Below are 18,974 nucleotides of genomic sequence, written 5' to 3'. Positions count from 1 at the left end.
CGCGGGTTGAGTGGGGGGTGAATGCCATAGCATTTGCATTTTACTTAAGTCTCATGCAAGATGCTACTGGAATGCTAATGGAATTTCAAATACCATGCACACTTGATTATATTTATGCATAAATATAGCTTAACATTCAACACGGGCATTTATTATCCCACATTCGATGAATATGAGCAATGTTTTTATCATATTTTTATTTTGTTTAAATTATGGTTTTTTTATAGCGGACAACGCACAATATCCTAAAAAATTTGCAAAATATTATCTTTTTTATATGCAGTGTTGTATTGATGCGACAATGGCGTATTTTTTTTTCACTTCAATTCAATATAAAATCAACGCCGGAAATTGAAGAAAGGAAATCAGGAAATACAATATCCTTGATTTGTTATCAGGACCTTTTTCAAACTGAAGGTTCTCAGACTCTCTTTACTTTTAGATCTTGCCAGGGCCGCGCCTAGGAGTTCGGCCGCCTATGTACAAACTGAAATCGGCCGCTCTTTAATTTTGTCATCATTTGTATAAATCATATTAATTTAAAAAATGAAGTGCATGCAAATAGTGCAAAAATCTTACCTTGCAATATATATATTGTGTGAGAAATTTTTTATCATAATAAAAATTAACCAGAAAACCAAAACGTTTAGTTCTGAACAGAACCAGACGACAAGAAAGACTGAACATTTTCAAGTTTATTCAAGAAAATGTAGTAACCAATACTCGAAAAATTACATCTGTCAGTCGCAAAGATAATAGAGAACATAGACCTAGCGGTGCTACTTTAGTATTCGGTCTACCTTCACGTTTTTACTTTAATATGCGGTCTCACTGTCTCAGTTCTCGCGTGTGACACTGAGACTGAATAATACCGACTCAAACAACCAAATCTTAAATGAATAGGGCCAACCATTGATGTATAATACACATAGATGGGCCCTGACGTGTGATTTTGGTCGGAGATCTTGTCTTCACTAACTGAGGGGTGCGGGGGGTTTAACTAGCGGGGAAGTTCCCTACGACGCAGCGGTACCTACCTACCTACTAAGAGAAACTGTGCATGCGCCAAAAGGGAGACCAGTATAAGACGTGAGGGTGGATCTAGTGTATTATACATCAATGGGGCCAACCTTAACTTAACCAAACCTATCCTGACCCTTAAATAAATAGGTGTTGGCTGCTAAGATATCTCTTTTTTTAAGTTTGGTTTCAATAATATTTTCAAAAAAAAAAACATCTCTTAGCAGCCAACACCTATTTGTTAAAGGATCAGGATAGGTTAGGTTAAGTTAAGGTTGGCCCTATTCATTTAAGATTTGGTTAAGAGATATGTATCTGCTGACGATATTTTGATAGAAATGCTTCGACAACATTATGGTGCGGCAGAAAAAAACAAAAATTGTAATAAACATTTCGTTTCTACGATACAAATAAAAAAAAATAGTCGACTGCGATTCAAAGGTAGATCGCATGCTAAGGTAGACTGCATACTAAAGTAGCACCGACATAGCTCCATGCGGACCGAAGCTATACCTGCTATCCCATTATTTCCCCGAATTATAGTTCGGGTGTGTTAAAAGTTGTAACTTGCAACAGCAATCCACAAATATACAACAAGAAAACTTAATGCATTTTAAAAATTACAAATTTTTTAAGGAATATAATATTTTCCACTCGCATTTCTTTCGGCCGCCCTTATATTTCAGCCGCCTGTGTGCGTTGCACACATTTGTACATGTGTTAGGCGTGGGCCTGGATCTTGCGACAATGATCGTAGTATTTTCGTGTTAGGACCAAAACATAAACAAATTAAACATCGTTAATGAGGCTTGCAATTCATATGTTCATTTGCACTTAAATTAACCATAAACATGGCCGAAAGTAGAATAAATACATTTTGCACATTCGGTGACCGCCCTTTAATAGACAAGCAAATGCTGAGAGAATACATTAAAAGAGAAGAAAAACATTTCTGCATATTTAAAGATTACACTCCTAACTATTTAGGTATTCGTTTGTTTAGTCAAGCAAATTATGTAATTCATTTTCCATAAGTTAATTGATTTTTTCTTTCAGTGAATCCGATTTGCGGAAAATTTTACAGTAGGTATGAATCGTTCAATTCGAATGTGGACATTGAAAAAGTTTCGTATTACGCTGAAAAGTTGAACACGGTCAGAGGCAAAGGACCGAAGGATAAATACGACTATGGGGTTTTAGAGAGTCATTTGTACACACGAAATATGATCGTTTTAATTGAAATGATCTCTTGAATTGATTCATTAAACATATTGACGATTTTCAGGATAGGTTGGTTTGATGAGGACCCGGCAAATCGTGCCAAAAGAGGCGATAGAAGATTTAATCATCCTAAAAGAAAACATCTATTCATGTGAAAGAAACAAAAGAATCAAAAAAATACATATTTTATTTTTTCAAACGAGTTTATTTTTTAAATAAACATTAGGCTTGGATTTTTAAAACCAAAAAATATATTTTGAAATGTGCATATGATGCGAAGGATAGTATTTAATATTGCAATGTTTATTCCGAATATATGGTAGGAATGCAAGTTGAGCGCCACTGGTCTGCCGCATTCCAATGGTAACCTATTAAGCGCCGGACAAAATTCCGGTAAATTTTTTCTCACTGTATGTATTCAAACTCCGTTAGAATTTGTACGAATGTAATGAAATTGTAAATGTTTACATTAAATAAATATACAAATGTATTTTTATTTCCGTGAAAAAACTCTCCGCTTAGTACCCATTATGATTAATAATCGGAATCTGAAGGGGCTGTTTATTGTTCAAAGATTGTAAATGCATTGTTAAAGGTTTGCCGAACCTTTTTTACAAAGGATTTACAACAATGGAACAATAGGCGGCACGTTTCCGGCCCCTTCAGATTCCGACCTCTAATGATTATATTCAATCAGTAGTTTTCATATACATTTTATACTCTTTCTTGCTGTATTTCGCAAGTAGATGATAAAATTTATGAAACAGAAAAACTGGTGGACTTAGTTTCACCAATTCTCGTTAAATGAACTCTTCGTTTCTATAATTGGACATAATTTTTAAGTTTTTATTTATTTTTATTTTATTTTAACTTATTAGCCACAGTGACATTACAGAGAGATCCAACGCGTCGCTGTGGCCAGTTATTCAATTATAACAATATAATACAACATAAACATAATATCATCATAATAATAATATCGGTTCGGTGATTATTGGTCACAAAGCACTCGCCCAAAAGGCAATAAAATCTCTATAACGGAACATCTGGCAGCCGAAAAGTCCATCATACTTACGAGAACTCGAGTGCAAAATATTTCGTATTCGCGATTTTCATGGCAAAATTGTCTTTTGGGCGATCGCAATGTGACTAACATTCCAATTACCGTTAATTTAATAGCATCGTTTCAATAGTCTTTTCAATTGTTATTTATTTAAAAGTTTAGGACCATTGTGACTTTACAGGAAGAACCTAATGCGCCACAATGGCCTATATAATGAGTTCGTTAATTAATTTATTTATTTTATTCTAAACAGACCATTGTGGCATAACAGGAATTCCTAAAGCGCCACAATGGTCAAAAAATGTAACACAAAAAAAAACAAAATAATAAAACAAGAGAGGGAGAAAACAAAACATAAATAGATAGAACAAAAAGCAAAAGCAAAAAATAAGATAAAAAAACAAAATTTAAACACAATCATTAAAAAAACAGTGAAAGTAATAAAATAGCGGATAAATGAAAATTTTAATGAGTAGTTAAAATACAAAGAAGGGAATGTCTTGTGACTGCAGCCTGTTTCGATAAATAAGAACAAGCTAAAAATACAAAACATCCCTGCGAGGCCCAAATGGAAGAGAGTATGTAGATTAAAATTCCACTCATTGATTTTGATTTTTAAATCCTTTTTATTATTACGAAATTATGTTCATAATACATCTTATATCTATTTTAATAGCTACTGATCTACTGATCATTTTCTAATTTACAATTTAATTTAATTTGTTTAGTAATCATAGTATTATATTATTCTAATGTTAATGTACAGCATAATAGGAAAAAGAGCTAAAAAAAAACCTATAAATTCCACTCATACATCACATTCAAATTATGAAAATATAGATGAACGCAGATCACCAGACAAATATGTTAAAATTATATCCGATAATCTACGCTCACCTAAGTGGAAAATATCACATTCAGGCACAGCAGCAATTGTAAAATTTCATATATTTTTTACTTCTAAAAGTAGATAAAATTTGTTTAATACAATTATATTGCATACGGAAACGATTGGAAACATGGAAACGATTACTTGCAATATCTGGTTCGGTGATCACTGGTCACAAAGTCACTAAAATCTCTATAACGGAACATCTGGCAGCCGAAAAGTCCATTATACTAACGATAACTAGTCACCGAAGCCTGAGGGGGCCGTGTATTGTTCAAAGGTTGTAAATGCATTGTTAAAGGTTTGCCGAACAATGGATAGCACTGTGACTATCCTACCTCTAACGATAACTATGTGACGATAACGAGAACTTGAGTGCCAAATATTGCGTATTCGCGATTTTAATGGCAAAAATTGTCTTTGTGACCACCGCAATGTGACTAATAATCCAATTAGCGATACTGCATCTATACTAATACTGCATCTACATATGTAGGAAACGAAAATAATTTATTATTTTTGTTGAAATTCACAAATCGGAAAAATAAATGTTAATGTTATAGATAAAATAAATTACATTATAGATATATACAAACATATATAATATTTAAAAAGCTTAACACGAAAGCTCCACAAAGATGGGTCGGATGCTAAGGTGTTGAGCAACAGTTGTTTGTGTGCCGAGCCGTGGTGCCTTCGACGTTTCTGTTCCTATTATTTTTATTTAATTTCCAATTGCCAAATCTAGCAAACAATCGAACCAAATCGACGAAACAATCAAAGACCAAAATCTGCAAAAAAATTAAAACCTGGCCACGCCATCTTGTATGGATTCGAAGGGAAATTGCTAAAGTTGTGGCACACTTTTGGAGGTTAGGAATGCGATTGAATGCCTAGGTGAGTTACATACTAGTTTCTCAATTTATACCATTTTACTATTCCAATTGATTGTGCGTGTAGAGATTCGTTCTCGTCCAACCATTTTCAATCCAGTCACTGCCCCCTTTCGAGAAAGTTTAAATCGACACTTGGCAAAGTTTGACAATTGGCGCGTCAAATACTTCTCAAACTTTTTGAGCACCCCTTTTTTTTGATTTTTAAATGCTTTTTATTATTACTAAACTATGTTCACAATACGTCTCATATCTGTTTAAATAGCTTCTGATATCTACTGATCATTTTCTATTTTACAACTTTAATTTAATTTTGTTAGTAATCATAGTTTTATATTATTCTAATGTTAATGTACAGCATAATAGGAAAAACAGAGCTCAAAAACCTATTTACAATTCTTGAGCACTCCTTTGACAAAATTATGTTTTGTATTTTACATTGTTTTCATTTTGGCTGCTTTTTTATTACAATATAAAACAAAATTTTATTATTATTTTTATTTTCAAACGCTTTTTATTGCTCATAAATTATGTTCACAATGCGTCTAATCAGCTACTGATCCAGTGATCATTATCTATTTCACACATGTTATAATGTTTCTAGTTAATATGAGAGGTATTTTGAATGTGAGTAGATTTAAGCGTATTGGAAGCATGTTAGATGAATTAGGATGGATGAGTATTAGAATTAGTCTAAATATTAGTACATTGTCTTTTGTTTATAAGTTAGATCATAAGTTATTACCTAAGTATTTTGATGATTATATAATAAGGAATAGAGATAAACATATTTTTTATACTAGAAATAAGGACAAACTAGTTGTAAGTAGAGTAAGAAAGAATAAGACGGCTGGGGGTGTTTTTCACAGGGGTGTGTTCATGTATAATGCCCTCCCTGAGTGCATCAGGTCTGCTAAAAACATGGATGCATTCCTGCGAGGTGCGAAGAGACACCTCTGTGAGGGACAGTACATATAAGTTAATTATAAATTTTAGAGTTAAGTATAATACTTAAGATGTATTTTTAAATTAGCTTGATAGCTAAAATATATATAAATAAATATTTATAATAATATCTTATTTCAATATTATCAGTCTATACATAAATTTTTCTCCTCAAAACGGGACATCTATCAATGTTTAGTTATGTGTATTCAAGAAAACGTATATTTTATTATATAGTTTTTATTTATTAATGAAAAGAGCAGGAATGAACACGGGAAAATAAATAATGTATGTGGTCTTATATTTTTCTGAGGAACAAATATTTTTGGTGTTGATTTCAAATAATTATGAAATTCTTAAAATTTACTTTGGTAATTGGCATTGCTTTAAGAACTGCGACTTGCAATTGTGTTTCGCTTGTCCACAACTTATTCATAAGAGAAAATACCCTTCGTACGGGTGCATTAGGCATAAAAGGCATACAAATTGTTACCGTAGAATTGATATTTCGACATCCCGAAGCTGTGCTTGGGGACACCGGGATAGGCTATCTGAAACCGGGACGGTCCCGTCCAAAACGTATACACATATAGATGAGCTGCCACTGCTATTTACAATAGTCAATTTTATAAAATTCAGCCATAATAGGTAACATTAGTAACAATGTACTATTGTTTAATGCTATTAGGTTTTAGTATACTTCTATATTGCTAAAAAGATGTATCAAATTAGGTCCATATGTAGAAATTGTCTTCAACTATTGAAATCTAACAAATATTTAAATGGTTTGAAAAACTAGAGTGGAGCTTTCTTAGTATATATCTTTTGGTTTAATGTATCGACCTTTTTCACATCTCCGACTGAAGTCAATTTTATTTTATGCCTTTCTGTCTCTTTAAATTTTTCTTATTTTCTGTTGTTTTGTTATTATGAATTTTCTTGTACATTGTAAAAAAAACACATTTTTAATCAATTGTACAAATAATATATCGAATTATTTGAATCTTACCTTTTATATATTGCTAAAATAAATGGTCCAATAGGTGAGTCTTCCTCACATCACTTACTTATCTTGGCCTGGTGTTGACAAGTTTGATCCATCAGCCATCTTCACATCTCCGACAGTAGAATCTAACTACTGAAATTTAGACCTAGTAAATAGGTTTTTGAGCTCTTCTTCGTATTATGCTGTACATTCACATTTGAATAATATAATACTATGACTTCTAACAAAAAAAAATTAAATTGCAAAATAGAAAAAGATCAGTAGATCAGTAGCTATTAAAATAGATATAAGATGCATTGTGAACATAATTTACTAATAATAAAAAGCGTTTAAAAATCAAAATCAGTTATAAGTTTATGCATAATTGATATGTCTTATGGATGAAAAGACTACTACCGATTTATCATTATATATATCCGATAGTATTGAACAAGAACTCAGTGATGTTAATCCCTAAAAATAATTTATAATACACCCATATATACTAACTTGAAAAAACTGCATGCCATATATAATATTCCGTTTGTTACAGACATTACTAACAAACTAACCTATAGATTCTATGACAGAATCACTAATAACCATACTAACACACTTGTGAAGAGTCTCGGTGATTACAACAAAATGTCTATACCCTTCAGGTATAACACACACATTACCTAAACACAATCTGCTTTAGGTCATCGACTTTAGAGAGTCTTTAATTTATATTATGTATTAGATATATTATGAGCATTTATAATAATTTTAAATAGGTTTTTGATTTATTTTTCCTATTATGCTGTACATTAACATTAGAATAATATAATACTATGATTACTAACCAAATTAAATTAAAATTGTAAAATATAAAATGATCAGTAGATCAGTAGCTATTAAAATATATATAAGATGTATTGTCAACATAATTTCATGATAATAAAAAGCATTTAAAAATCAGTGATGTAAGCCGTTTAGTCAAAAACTTTACAAGTGTTTTTATTAGGCATCAAATTATACTTATCATTTCATTGTTACTATCTTCAGGGCATTGCAATGCTGCCGTGGAGCGTGGAGGTGATAATCTCGGCTGAAGGCGACCATGGCGGCTGAATTTTTGCCGCTGTGCGATGTGCTATTCAACGTCATATCCCTCGCCGGCTACTTCTGCGACGTCGTCTTCGATGTCGTGATGAGCTACGCGCTGCTCGAACGAGGATACACAGCCACGGCTGCCACAGCACTAGCCATCATCGTATCCTCCCTTCTAATATCACAAGTAAAACCGAGCAAACGCCATTCAAAAACACCATGTCCAACTGCGACTTTGTGACACTAATCTTACATGTTTGGACATTCAGGTAGTCTCGCTGCGTTGGTACTGGCACGTCTCCGATGAGAACGATGGTGCTAAACGGCAAGGATGCTCCCGTTATGCTCCGTATGTTCTCCACTGTCTGCAGCTGGGTGTGCTTTGGCGATATGCTAAACTGTTCGTTCCGGTCGATCTGCGTTATGTGAAGCACGAAGTTCGGAATTTGTGTATGTATAATATGATATGTGTAATAATTTGAATTGTATATTCGTCTAGATTGGTTGGTTATTCAATTTTGGGATTTGTTTCAGGTATGTTGAGGCTGGTGCATGCGTTTTGTGAAGCTGCTCCGATGCTTTTGCTTCAGTTGCACGTATTAGCTGGTGGTCTTGGTGGACCGACAGGTCGAAGTAAGACGTATCCGTTGTCTTCACTCTCTACCAGTATTGATGATAGAGGAGGTATTAATTTATTTTGAAGTTGCTATTTCTCTTATTAGTTATAGGCATAGAAGTAGAATGCATAGAATGGTCATTGTTAATATTTTATTACAATCAATGTACACTCGTCATTACAGATCGCTCCAATGCGACGAGTGTACGAGAACGGTCAGACAACAACGTATACAGTACGTTCAATAAACATCGAATACAATAATTAATCAGTACAGAAATACATCACAATTATTATTAAAATTTGTATACACATAATAAACACGAAATTATAGAGACATCTGTAGATTTCAGATTTCTGTGCATAATTTCTACAAATTATACACAAAGATTTTTGTGACAACAGGAAATGATCTATTACCAATTTTAAGGAATCGTTTCAACAATGATCATATAAAATTGGCAAACTCTGATAGAGAAACGATCGATTTGGAGTCACAAAACCCCCAAATCTAACCAGCAGTTTGGCGAGTCGATCCATCGATCGCAGTGGTGCTAAATATATAAGCTACCATTAAGCCAAACTGCTGGTTAACAAAAGTATCGTCTAAAAGCGAGCCATCGAAGAGAGGGACGGAAAGTCAGAAGAGAGACAAGAGAGAGAGAGAGACGAAGTTTAGCAAACAGTGAACAAACTCTGCCGCGCAGAGTTTTTGTAGCAATATTTTTGGAGGCTGAGAACGATTCTATGCATTCTACTTCTTTGGTTATAGGTGACCATTTTTTCCAAATTTGAAACCAGGACATTTTTTCCAAAAATGTGAATGCTTTTATAAAGTTCGACACAAGACTGGTTAAATTTATACTAAGTGCTTAGCAAACATTTAAAGGTTTCAACCTTCAATTTCGTTTTATCATTGGACTATATATTGTTCATCGAAGTAAAAAATACTTCGGCTGGTGCATTTGTTCCTGATAAATGGAAACAACGTTGACTAATTTGCCAATATTTTTGTTGGAGATATCATTTTCGCCGAAGACTTTGTATATTTATCCATCTATTATATTAAAACGTGTACTGGTTTTATCTCACTACTTGCCAGGATAAATACCTAAAAACCCATCACTGTCCTGGTAAAATCATTACGAATGGTCATCTTAAGTTATAGTATAAAAGTCCGGAATATCAGCTGCTTTGCTTAATTCAGTAATTTCTTAGCCACGACATGATGACCTTTGAAATATTTTACTTTTGGTATTGCTCCAGAAATCAACAGATGTTTGTTTATATTTTTCCCATTTTGTAAAATACTTATATACCGCTGGATATTCGTATTTGGATCAGACATTGAGACGAATTAAGAATAACTAGAATCTCGACGATGATTTTACAACTTTTATATTTATTGATATAATTTTAACTATTTAGCTAATTTAATGCAACTTTTTATTTTTAATCAAATACATTCTTAATTACTTAACTCTAATGTGCATATAAATACTAAATTTATATGCACTCTCACAGAGGTGTCTCCTTGCACCTCGCAAGAATGCATCCACGGTCTTAGAAGACCTGATTTTAGCTATTTAGCTAATTTAATACAACTTTCTATTGTTAATCGAATACATTCTTAATTTCTTAACTCTAAAATTTTATATATACTAAATTTATATGCACTGTCTCTCACAGAGGTGTCTCCTTGCACCTCGCAAGAATGCATCCACGGTCTTAGAAGACCTGACACACTCAGGGAGGGCATTATACATGAGCACACCCCTGTGAAAGACACCACCAGCTGTCTTCTTTTTCCTTACTTCACCTACAACTTAATTGTTCTTATTTCTAGTATAATAACTATGTATATCACTATTTCTTATTGTATAATCCTTAAAATACTTTGCTAATAACTTATAAACAAAAGGCAATGTACTGAGATTTGAACTATTTCTAATGCTCATCCATCCCGATTCATCTAACATACTTATAATACTTTTTAATCTACCAACATTCAAAATACCTCTCATATATGACCGAATATTATCATATTAGTTTCAGCGAGCGCGGCTTTCACCGAATTGAATGTGATATCTGCATCGTTGAGTCTCTTCTCCGTCTGCTGGGCGTTGGCCAGCTTCAGTAAAAACGTTCGGCTACAGAATGTACACCGCTTAGTACTCACCTGGCTTGGTGTGATATTTCAAGTAAATAATCTCATTTCATACATTTTAAATACTACCATCTTATTACTCATTTTTTTAATATGACCACTTATTTTAGTTCGCTTGGAGACTAGGAACTATATCAGCACGTGTCACGGCTTTGACAGTCTATGCTTCTCTCTATGAATATTGGGTGTTTCTTGTGATAGGTATGTGTAGCATTGAGCATATGATTGATTAATATGTACGTATGTATATGGTGTTTGTATTAAATTATTGTTTTCAGGTTTACATTGGGTGTCTATGTTCCTGTGGTTGATATCGCCGAAGAATGTGTTCCACGGTGAGAGAATCAGTCGTCCGAGGAAGGCTTACCTCTCGGCTCTGATCGCTTTCGTATATGTGTTTGCATATGTGAACTTGCAAGAAGTGAATCATAGGCAGAAAATGGTTCGTAATCATTCGGGGATTGGAATGTGCTGCATTTTTCCGTGTGTAGGTTTTTAATTTTAGACTAAAACTTGCAGGTTACCTTCTATATGGTTATGATGGTGGAGAATTGTCTGTTGGTGTGCGTTTGGATGGTTGGAATTTGGGGATGGGAAGGGGAGAATGACACCGATAAGCCGGACCCCAGTCATCTCGCTGTCGTGCCGCTTTTGGTGTTGACGTCGTTCTTTGCCGGAATCGCCTTCATGCTATTGTACTACAGGTTATTGTTATAATGTGTATCGAGGTTGTATGTATCTGTGGCTTGTTTCTGACCAAGCAAGGGATGCACTAGTAATTGACAAGTTAAGGAAAATTAAAAAGAAACAGATTTTTCATATTATGTATATGCGTAATAAATTTGGACAATATCATATAGGAAAGAATATAATTATGTATGTTCAGTTATTTATTTAATAACTTTTTGAATAAAATTATAATCTCTTACACACATGCAAAAATATTATGTAGATTTGAATCGTTTACCAGAGATATGATAGCGCCCTGCATGTCCTTTCAAATGAAATAGTGAAATAAAAATGTCATCATACGAAGATTTAGGAAAGCAATAAAATCTAGAACAAGCCCTGTACGCGGCACTTTTTTCGCGAATTTGGCAATCGAGTTTTCGACCTTAAATACAGATTTTAATATTTACTGAAGTAACTAGATATGTTAATTAACACGTAAAGTATTATTTTAAACAATAAAATATATAATATATCTCGTAGTTTTGGCTTAATTGTCAAATAATCATTCTTCATACAATTGAGACGTATCGTCGCCATTGTTCTACAGACGTGACGTCACATAAACGAGGTTTCACTATGGTTCCACAAAAAACTAATTTTGACGGGTATATATTCATTTTAAACAAATTGAATAGATGGCATTCAACTCTCAGTAATATATTCAACCAATTTTGAACCTTAAAACAGTTGAAATAGGCGCATATAAGGCTCAAAATCCCGTGCAAAGTTCATAAATTCTATGCAAGACAGCCGCGCTACAGACTTGTCGCGCAAAGCTTCCATGGAAGACGGCCGCGGGCAAACGGTTAAAAGGGGCTGAAATAATAAATCGTCCTGTTGATGATTATAACCGAAAATAGTCATGGAATGATAGAGAGATCTTTGAAGATTGGTTCCTGAAGTGGGAGATTTTACCAAGCTGTCATATCATCAATGAAACGGCTTTCTTGATCAATTTCGGGAAAATTTTAGTATTTTGGATGGTATACTCGGAACAGCAAAATCTTGGTTGAAAGTAAATCCAATAACAATGATTTGATCTTTGAGGAAAATTATTCTTAACGTGAATATAGAGTTATCAGATTGTGGAGAGATTGAGGCAAGTGATATATCTGAAATATAGAGAGTAATGAAAATTTGAAATGCTTTGAAAATGTTGATCGGAACAACAATATTTTCAAAAGAAGGAGGAAATTTTTTATTCGAAGAGTTTCGAATCATTTATAAAACGAATAAATCAATAAAGCTTGTACCTATCTGATATTTTATCAGAGAAAATAAATGAATAAAACCCAAAACTACCCAACTGAGAAAATTAATAAATATAAATTTTAAAAATAAATGATACCGGAAGCTCTGTCTTTCAGGTATTTTGCGTTTTATATCTAGAAGTTTCTTTTAAAGTTAAAGAAAAAAGCTAACTCTTCTACATATTGGTGTCAACTACTGGTGCATGTAACCCACACACATGATAATTATTTTTTTTTTAAATCAAATTAGGCTGATTGTTTTAATTATAATATAAATCATAAATATTCTCATACCTTTTAAAAATACATCATTAATAACAGGTTGTAATTTTTAATTTGCAGATACTTTCATGTGCGTCGATTGGGATATGAACTCGGCGGACGACTTCCACCGCTACCAGCTAATAGTACAGATAGTAAAATTGGTAATTTTCACGACTGTAATATAATTTTTAAATATTTAGAATGCTTTGTAATGTTTGAATGTGAATTTACAGCACGGCAGTACGGGGACGGAAACTGCGAACTGGCACCGGGTCAGACTGACGTCACCGATAGTCAAGGACGACAGTATTGCTCGTCAATATATCAACATCATAGAAACGGAATACCAGGAGTGTTCAACTGTCGTTTTTCTAATCCAGTCGGCAACAAGTAATAATCTTTATTTGTACATGTTTAAGTTGGTTATAATTTTATGTTTGTATTGTAAAATGAATGTTTGCTTTTCAGTGCTGCTACTAAAAGGAAAAAGAAAAAACCGACATCGTTTGTTCCGCCTCCGGCTGCACCACCAGCTCCTGTTAGAGCTCCGCGTCCGGCTCCGCTTCCATTCTGGCGACGTCCACTTCCTGCTCCTCATAATCATTCGCATTGTGTAATTATTTTTTCCTTAAGAAAATATTTAACGGTGTGATTTAATTGTACATTGAGAAAAATACTTTGTATCTTAAAAAAAAAGGTTTGTGCATTATTTTCGGTGCATTAAACAATCTCGTATTGTGCATTGGATCAAATATTTTGGCATTATAAAGTGACCATTAAAAAATGTGAAACGATCATTCGAAAAAATAGATTTTAGCATTAGAATAGGTACAAAGAATGGCAACGTTGCAGTCTTCCGCTATTGACAACTCTTAACTCTAAAAGTGTTTACATATTACATATGAATGATGATGTAAGGTCGTAGGTGTCGAAGGTCGCAAGCCGAAGAGTAAAAAAAAAAAGGAATCCAGTAGAGAGAGCGTTTGACGTTGCAGTCTTCCGCTATTGACAACTCTTAACTCTAAAATTGTTTACGTATTACTTATGAATGATGATGTCAGGTCGTAGGTGTCGAAGGTCGTAAGCCGAAGAGTAAAAAAAAAGAAGGAATCCAGTAGAGAGAAGCGTTGGTCGTTTTCGGTTCGTATTTTGGTATTCGCGACGTTGCCGATACAGTTCATCTGTCATTTTATTTATTAGGAAATAGTTTTTTCAATGATCAAAGCAAAGTTTCTAATACAATCTGTATCCGTCATTTAAAAATGCACACAAATTTTTTGTACTGTACAGAAACTTTTTTTAATGTATAAAAATTTTTTTAAATGCTCATTTATTTTATAAAATGGACGTTAAAATTTTTCCCAATATTTAACCAACCAAATTATAAGTATTCAATATTGATGTATATTTTTTAGGGTGGATCGTCTGAGAATGAAGGTTCATCAATAGGCTCCCGTGTAAATATCCATCAGAAACTTCAAGAAAAGAAACAGAAACAACTAGCTGAATTAAAAATCATAGAGGAAGAAATCAAACAAGGCAAACTGGCCAACAACGCCATGATATCTGGTGACGAGATATACTCCAGCTTACAAAGACAACCTATACCGAGGACGAAAAAGCACATAGACTTAGAACCACTCACGTGGGCACCGCCCAGTCCCGAATTAACATCCCTTGGACAGAGCTTTGAAAACTTAAACACCCTAGGCCAAAGCAATTGCACGTCCCATAGTCCAAAACTATACGATGGATTAGTGAACGCCCTCAGCAGTAACAATCACAGCGGAGGCCATCAGAATAACGGCTATGAAAACTTTTCCGGGTTCGCTCAAAACGCATTGGCAGCGAGCAATATAGTCGGACAATTCTTAGGCAGCTTTCCGAGCTATACGGAGATACCAAACCTAATCAAAAACACACCAGGCATATCACCGATTAATATTCAAGGTAATTACGAAAGCGTCAATGGAAACCAAAGCAACAACAGGAACATGTCGCCGAGTTCGCAAATTTCAAACGGCGAACAGAATAACTCTTTAACCAGACAAATTTTGCCTCGTTCCAAAAACGTACGACAGCTCGTATCCGGACAGCATCGGCCCAACGTATACTCTTCGCAGAAGACGGACATGCAACGTCTCAGCGAGCAGGCTAAATTGTTATACGGCGATGCTAACGGATTGCGAATGATGTCTAACGGACATTCCGAAACCAACAGCAGACTTCAGCTACCTTTTGCCGACAACGGAAGCACCCAAAGGATATTTAACTTCTCTCCGACGATCGGCGACATGTCTAGAAATATATCGTACGATAATGAAAAGTCAGTCAGTCCGAGGAATGTAACTAATATGAGTCCAAAAACGATATACACCACGGAAGTTTCCGGCTCCGGCACTAATTCATTCGAACGCGCCGATAACAGTCAGTCGAACAAGATGACGTCCCGTCAGAACGGTCCGAGTATTTACGGTGAGAATCAGGCGCATGGTCGGCAATACTCCGGCGTCTACAGCGTCTCCAACCAAGACATGGGAAACTCACCGTCTCTCGGTCTGAGCAATGGACCGTATCCGGACCTGCGACAGGAGAATCCGTTCAACCGGGACTTCAGACACAACTACACCGACGTGCAGGACAGGTCGTATGAGACGGACGTGAACAAGAACGACGCGCAGAACCTGGAAGCCACCCGCGGTGCCTATATGGAGAACGGAAACAATCAGATGACGTTCAAGCAGTCTTGTGACGGGTACGCACTTAAGCCGGGTATTCCCTTTCCGTACCAGATGACCAAGACTAAAATAGACCGACCTGGTAACACTGGCAGCAATCTAAACTGTAACCTCATGGAGCAAGCTAGGAAGATGCAACGATGTAAAACTACAGAGATCTTACTCGCTCCGCATTTCTTGGAAGGTTCATCTCGGCAACCGTGTTGTCATTGGGGTTTCAGGTAAAATTTTCAGATACACTTTATATTAGTTTATATAGGATTATCATTCTTCGGTTGATTAAGTACTGTATTCATTCTATTAACTACAATTTTATTTACATTCCCCAAACGGTTGAACAATGTTGTCATACATATGTTAGTTTATATCTTATTGAAGGTGTGAATTTGGCAGGTGTCAGCATGAAGGCGATTGCAGTCAACACAACAGTGGTTGTGTTCACGGTGAAGTCCTCAGCAGTGGTGAAGGAGAGCCGGATCTTCAAGGGACTTGTCGTCCGCCTAGCGATATAGATAGCCAGGTTATTTGTGACTTGAATACTCTTGAATTGAATACTCTAAAATGTCAATAGATTACTAATCGATGTACTTGTAACTGCTTCAGATTTCGTTGCCTCGGTCGTACACGCTGCCCCGGGAGTTTAAATACTACAGAAGAAACAGGCAAAGACGTCTCATACGACCTGATCATTTCGTTGCGAGTACCAACAGCAGTGACGGTATATAGTCTTATTCTTATTTAATTTTATCAGATTCCTTTGAGTGAATCTCTAGCTAGTTCTAGAACATGATTTCGAGAAGTTTTCTTTCGGCCTAATGTTTGATCCTTAATATAATATAATGCCTTTAAGAATTACAGCTGTCAATATTCTGTCTGAGATATTATTCAGATAAAATTCGCACTGCTTATATTTCAAATCAATCCAATCATAAGAAGTTGTTGCCTTATTTTTCCTACTTTATATTAATGATATTTCATATATCTTTAAACACTCTTCTATACTTCTTTATGCTGACGACACAAACATTTATAAACCTATTTACACTATACATAGACGATTGTTATAAACTGCAAGAAGGTTTAGATGGATTTGCTATATATTGCTTAAATAATGACCTTTTCCTAAATCCTGAAAAATGTTTTATCTTAAATTTTACCAGAAATAAATCTATTATCACTCATCATTACCATTTAAACACTTTATTCTAAATACATCCTCTTCTATTAACCGTTTGCCCGCGGCTGTCTTCTATGGAAGCTTTGCGCGACAAGTCTGTAGTGTGGCTGTCTTCTATAGAATTTCTGAACCTTGCACGGGATTTTGAGCCTTATATGCGCCTATTTCAACTGTTTTAAGGTTCAAAATTGGTTGAATATACTACTGAGAGTTGAATGCCATCTATTCAAGTGACTTAAAATGAATATATACCAGTCAAAATTAGTTTTTTGTGGAACCATACTGAAACCTCGTTTATGTGACGTCACGGCTGATGAACAATGGCGACGATACGTCTCAATTGTATGAAGAATGTTTATTTGACAATTAAGCCAAAACTACGAGATATATTATGTATTTTATTGTTTAAAATAATACTTTGTATTAATTAACATATCTGGTTACTTGAGTAAATATTAAAATATGTATTTAAGGTCGAAAACTCGATTGCCAAATTCGCGAAAAAGGTACCGCGTACAGGGCTTGTTGGTTAATTATGCACTGTTATATTTAGTCATTTTATCTCTATGTACCATTTTATGTAATTTGTATAAATCTATAATTGGACTCGGATGTTATTTTTTTACATTTATTCTTTATTTTTATGCATTTCTACATATGTTGTCTGTTGATTTGTCAATAAATAAATAATCTTAATTGTAGGCGATGTGGACAGCGGAGATGACAACGAATCTGAGCGGCACTCGAACAACTCGAGCAAATCTCAAATGAACCATAACACTCCAGACATATGTCCCAAGCAAAACTTCAACGTCATATCTTCAGACACGCCGCTGAAGTATCCGAACGGCAAACAACAACATTCCACATGCGAACAGCAACCGACGAATCAAACCAGCGCCACCATACAACCGGACAACCCGTCGAATGCAATGTCCTCGTTGGAAAACCAAGACACCCCGCTCAGCTGCCAGAACGTGAGCGTCTATGGAATGGGCATCAACTCTGTCGCCAGTCAGAGCTCCGACTTTGTCAACACGTCGATGAAAGCGGACGAAAATCATCACGGGTCGAAGAACGCAACCGGGGATAAGCAGAGCGTGTTTGAAAATGGGAATAGATACGGCCAATGCTACGCGAATGAGAGGCAGCCGTTCTGCGCTGGAGTTTCTCCGGCTCACGGCCGACAATTGAGGAATAGAATGTACGGTATCACCAAACCCGGAATGGTAAAGCATGAGACGAAATTATAGATGTCACGTTCGTGTAAAAAAGCGCTTCGTATCCATTTACTTTTAACCGTTTGCCCGCGGCCGTCTTTTATGGAAGCTTTGGGCGACAAGTCTGTAGCGCGGTTGTCTTCCATAGAATTTCTGAACTTTGCACGGGATTTTGAGCCTTATATGCGCGTATTTCAACTGTTTTAAGGTTCAAAATTGGTTGAATATATTACTGAGAGTTGAATGAAATCTATTCAATTTGCTTAAAATTCATATATACCAGTCAAAATTAGTTTTTTGTGGAACCATACTGAAACCTCGTTTATGTGACGTCACATCTGCATACAATTATGAAGAATGATTATTTGACAATTAATCCAAAACTACAGGATATATTATGTATTTTATTGTTTAAAATAATACTGTATGTGTTAATTAACATATCTGGTTACTTGAGTAAATATTAAAATCTGTATTTAAGGTCGAAAACTCGATTGCCAAATTCGCGAAAAAGGTGCCGTGTACAGGTCTTGTTCGCTATATTTATTGCCGCGGGCATCACAACTATTTTTTACTAAGAATATTGATATGTAATAGTTATAATTTATGTACATAATCTTATGATACTTTTTGAATTCCATTTAACTTGTCTTGTATTGTAACAAAATAATATTAAAATGAAAATGTGATTTTTTTGTGTGT

General features: G+C 34.9%; 1 protein-coding gene across 1 annotated transcript; it reads left to right on the top strand.

Moving 5' to 3' along the window:
- Positions 1–8,063: 8,063 nt before the first annotated feature.
- Positions 8,064–18,305, top strand: LOC143909239 (uncharacterized). The gene is made up of 14 exons (XM_077427145.1): positions 8,064–8,295; positions 8,378–8,558; positions 8,643–8,792; positions 10,774–10,925; positions 11,002–11,092; positions 11,170–11,333; positions 11,411–11,595; positions 13,216–13,298; positions 13,371–13,527; positions 13,606–13,750; positions 14,553–16,096; positions 16,269–16,395; positions 16,479–16,593; positions 17,755–18,305. The coding sequence occupies exons 1-14, from the start codon at positions 8,119–8,121 to the stop codon at positions 18,303–18,305; spliced, it is 3,822 nt and encodes a 1,273-aa protein (XP_077283271.1). The 5' UTR covers positions 8,064–8,118.
- The last annotated feature ends 669 nt before the right edge of the window (positions 18,306–18,974 follow it).

The sequence above is a fragment of the Arctopsyche grandis genome, chromosome 3 (genome assembly GCF_051622035.1).
Source record: "Arctopsyche grandis isolate Sample6627 chromosome 3, ASM5162203v2, whole genome shotgun sequence".
Lineage (NCBI taxonomy): Eukaryota > Metazoa > Arthropoda > Insecta > Trichoptera > Hydropsychidae > Arctopsyche > Arctopsyche grandis.
This window is presented reverse-complemented; position numbering and strand designations above follow the sequence as displayed.